Source organism: Nannochloropsis gaditana (assembly GCF_000240725.1).
Source record: "Nannochloropsis gaditana CCMP526 unplaced genomic scaffold scaffold752, whole genome shotgun sequence".
In the NCBI taxonomy this organism is placed as follows: domain Eukaryota; class Eustigmatophyceae; order Eustigmatales; family Monodopsidaceae; genus Microchloropsis; species Microchloropsis gaditana.
Window position 1 is genome coordinate 2,439 of NW_005803201.1, and position 3,791 is coordinate 6,229.

The following is a 3,791-nucleotide window of genomic DNA, read 5'->3' on the forward strand; positions in this document are numbered from 1 at the left end:
GTGAAAATTCCCCGGTTCCACCCCTGCCCCCGGTCAAGAGCGGCAGGGAGACTAATCGACATAATGCGTGGGGCAAGCATCGCCCCCTTTGAAAAAGGTCTCCATTTGTATTGCCATTTTCTTTGGTCGCATCCCGGGAACAAGATCCCAAGGTCTCATGTTGTATCCCGCAGGCTCCTTCTCCATCGCATTACCTCCTTCCCCTGCCAAACACGCGCCCGCTCTCTACGTATGTACAGCCACGGTCACTCATCCATACCGATAGATCCTTCGTCCTCTATCTCTGGAGATAATGCTCAGGTGTTGGATCCCCTACCTTCATGTTACTTCCACCTTCTCTTGTTCTCCACCCCACCCCGCTCCACCGGCACCCCGTCTTGGCTACTTTACAGGTGGCTCCACTCTTGACTCACGCCCTCTATCGCTGCCTTTCGTTTAGAACGGCAGGTTCCAAGGTCATCCCCATTCGTTGTAGTTCTTGGGGTGGGTAACCCTGGGCGAGTAATTCTTTGACCTGGATTTTCTCCATTTCCACAACTGACTGCTCCCTTTGCAGCTCTAGGGAGAGGGGTATAACGGTCAGCATGCTGGCCATGCTGAAGTACCAGGCCAAGGAGATCCCCCAAGATAAGATCTGAGCGTGGGGGGGAAGGAAAGAGGGGGGACATAGGGGGGCCGTGCATGATGAGTGTTTGGGAGGAACGCAAACTTATTACACAACAAGACAATGCACATACCTTCTTGCTGTGGCTGCGAACCCACTTCCTATAGCTGCCGGCTTGTGTGTATAAGTTTTTCAAGATACCCTGTTGTCCCGTATGTAACAGTTGGTGGGAACAAGGGGTGGCGGGAAAACGGATCGAGGACAATAGACATACCTTCATCCCATACAGACCGTCGTCCACACCGTCGTCCAGATCTTCAAAACGCACACTTTTACTGCTGGGCATGATACTTTGGCTTTTGAAGGTATACCGGCATCAGAGGAGCGTGAGAATCGGAAAGAGGAAAGGGGAAAACATGATGTTGTGAACGCATTAGCAGAAGGGTTACAGGAGGAAGATGTGGACACGTGAAGGATTCACAACATTCTTGTGAAGACGCAATCGTTGCAAACACTGCAATCTGAGTGAGAGCTGGAGAAGTGTGGCAGATTGTTCGATACTTTATCAAGAAATTTCAGTCAACCTATGACTAGCAGCAAGATATTTCGATGGAAGCCACGCCGTGGGAGTTGCGTCTCTGTGAAACAGCAAATCAAAAGGCAAACCCAACGTTCTCCCTTCATGCAATTTGTCAGTTCTATCAACTCGCTCTCGATATGGCAGTGCAGACAAGTACAGCAAAAGGCGAGAACCGTACGATTTTACAGGAGACCTTTCCGTCTCGCAACTCTCCTCCCGGGTATCCTACTAGTAGTAGTACTCGGAGGGCGAGAAATTGACGCAAGCGCTGACACTCTTGCCATGTTGAAATATCTACAGAGAACACACCACATTCTAGCCAAATAAAAATCCAAGCTACTCATTTGCATTAAAGATTTTTGGAAAATTTGGTTGACAAGAGATTGTGCTCACGTTATCTAAATCGGTTGGGCTTCGTCACGTGGGACTGACATCTAACGCTTTCTTAAGGCTCGCGCTCTCATCTTGTCAACATACGCAGCGAAACATTGAAGTGACATACTGATTAATCTGTCCGTTTTCATTTTTTTTTAATTTCTATGCTTCCCTTATTCCATCACCTTATGGCTTTCATTCCCAGTCCACTTGCTGTGCCTCTCCCTTCTAGTCCTTCTTCTCCTTCATTTCCTTCCCCCTGTTGATCATGAAAGTGCTACTTATATCATTTTTTTTCTTCTCTCTTCTCCTCTGCTCATCTCCACGAAGCGTTGGCCACCCTGTAAAATTCTTGCACCTCCAGATAATTCTATTTCCCCTAGACCTCTGTCGAGGTTCTTCTGCCGGTGTTTTGGCTTGCACTTCTCACTCTTTGATCAGTAACCATAAAAAAATCGTCAGATTTTTACCTTCTTTTCAGATCCTACATGCGACAATGCAATTAATTTACTCCAGAGGAGGGATCCTGGGTCGAATTATCATTTAGAAAAGCTAACCGATGCAACACGTTGCCACGCCTGCCTCGAAGGTGGGGTAATTTGCGACTGGATCAAAATAATACAAACATACATGCATGAATTTACAAAATAACTACTTCATGCAGGCATTTTCACGCCAATGTCCCGCGATCGATTTCTTTGTTTGCTGTTTTTCCCTACCCGCTAAGCGATGCATCGATGGGCCGTAGCTGCCAATCGCGGGTGAGCAATGTGACACAAGCCGGATAGGAAGTTATTTTATGCATATCAGATCACAATCTTATCATGAACGTAGTACACATTCACGCCCCCGAGCTTTACCCTGATATTTCATGCGCAAACAACATCTTGTTTATCCTTTTTATCGGGTCACTCAAGCGTTCCAAGGGTGGGAGGTTGCTTCTCGCCCCATCTTCCTTACTTGGAGTGCCCCTTGCGTTCTACAACACCCCAAAAAAACAGCCACAGATACCGCGCAGGCGGGATGCTCATTGTGTATGGTCGAGTATCGACAATTTTTTGTTCCTATAGGCTTGGATCACTTAAAATTCGTAAAGCGGTCAGCATGGTTCATGTGCCACCACCCACCACCACTTCAGGATACTGCCTGGCGTTCGTAGCCCATATACTCACAGCACTTTTTCCCTCTATCTTTTCTCTTTTCCTACTGTCCAATGCTTAATTGCAGGGAGATAGGGTCGTACAACAGGATTGATAGCTCTTCCTTCGACGTGAGACGTGGTGATGGCGTCCACACTTAGCCAACAACTGGCGGCCGTGCGGGCCGCCGGGGTAGCTACATCGTCAGGTACATGCATCGTTTACGCGTGAGGGGTTAAAGATGTAATGCAATTGGTCTACTTCGATGATACTGGAGCTAGTTGGCTTCAATATTGGAATGGCATGTCATGGTGTTGTCTTTCAGAGCCCCCTTTCACAGATGCTCCAGCTTTCCCCTCTCAATCTTCATGTCTTACACGGGCCGCATGAGCCATGTGCTTGTGTACAGGAAGATGTCGTGTGCCTTTTGATGTTCCTATGGACACTAGCTACCGTTGTGTCCATCGTGTCTTAATTGTATTGGCATCATGCTTTGTCGGTATGCAAGTTTAGCTAGTCGACTAACCTCCTTCCTGATCCATCATGCCTTCATGCACATCATGTTGGCTTTGCGGGGGACATTAGGTATACAAGCCACCCGTCGAGGGGGTCAGCAACGTCCATCCATCCTTTTTGACGGCAAAGAAGCTGCGGATGTGGATACCTTTACAGTACATCAATTGGCCTGCGAGGGCCTGGAACGCCTCGCGGCCCACGAGCCCCGCCTGGGCCCATTCCGATCCACTCTTTTCTCGGATGAATCCCAGAGCTTTGTGCGGGAACTTCAGACCCGGGAGGTGAACCAGCAGCTGGACGCCTCCCTCCAGACTTGCCTGCTTTACCTCTCGCCCTTTGTCGGGGAGGAGGACGGGGCGCGGGTGGCGGAGTACTTGGTCCGTCGCTACGCCGTCCACGCGCACTGCGCCCCGGCCTTGTTGACCTGTTTCCTCCCTTACCACGACCGCCCCGTCTTTCACCGGGTCGTGCGCTTGCTCCGCTTGGACGCGGGAGGCCCCGTCAAAGCTCTTGCCTGCTGGCTCCCTTTGCTTCGGCCCTGGCTCCTGTCCTCGACCGCTTCGTCCGAACCGCCCCC

General features: G+C 49.9%; 3 protein-coding genes across 3 annotated transcripts in view; 2 read left to right on the plus strand and 1 right to left on the minus strand.

Moving 5' to 3' along the window:
- Positions 1–638, plus strand: part of NGA_0443200 (uncharacterized protein) — a gene marked incomplete at both ends in the record, with an annotated part of 3,076 nt that extends 2,438 nt beyond the window's left edge. Inside the window, 2 exons of the mRNA XM_005853755.1 lie at positions 174–229; positions 557–638. Coding sequence (XP_005853817.1) covers positions 174–229; positions 557–638 — 138 coding nt within the window. The remainder of the gene's footprint in view (positions 1–173; positions 230–556) is intronic.
- Positions 457–966, minus strand: NGA_0443500 (uncharacterized protein; the record flags this gene model as incomplete). The annotated part of the gene is made up of 3 exons (XM_005853757.1): positions 879–966; positions 738–806; positions 457–558 (listed from the first exon to the last, which is right to left on the minus strand). The coding sequence occupies exons 1-3, from the start codon at positions 948–950 to the stop codon at positions 457–459; spliced, it is 243 nt and encodes an 80-aa protein (XP_005853819.1). The 5' UTR covers positions 951–966.
- A 1,817-nt stretch (positions 967–2,783) lies between these two features.
- On the plus strand, positions 2,784–3,789 carry UTP10 (U3 small nucleolar RNA-associated protein 10; the record flags this gene model as incomplete). The annotated part of the gene is made up of 2 exons (XM_005853756.1): positions 2,784–2,906; positions 3,284–3,789. Coding segments are annotated over exons 1-2 (570 nt in total), but the record flags the coding sequence as incomplete, so codon positions are not given.
- Positions 3,790–3,791: the final 2 nt, after the last annotated feature.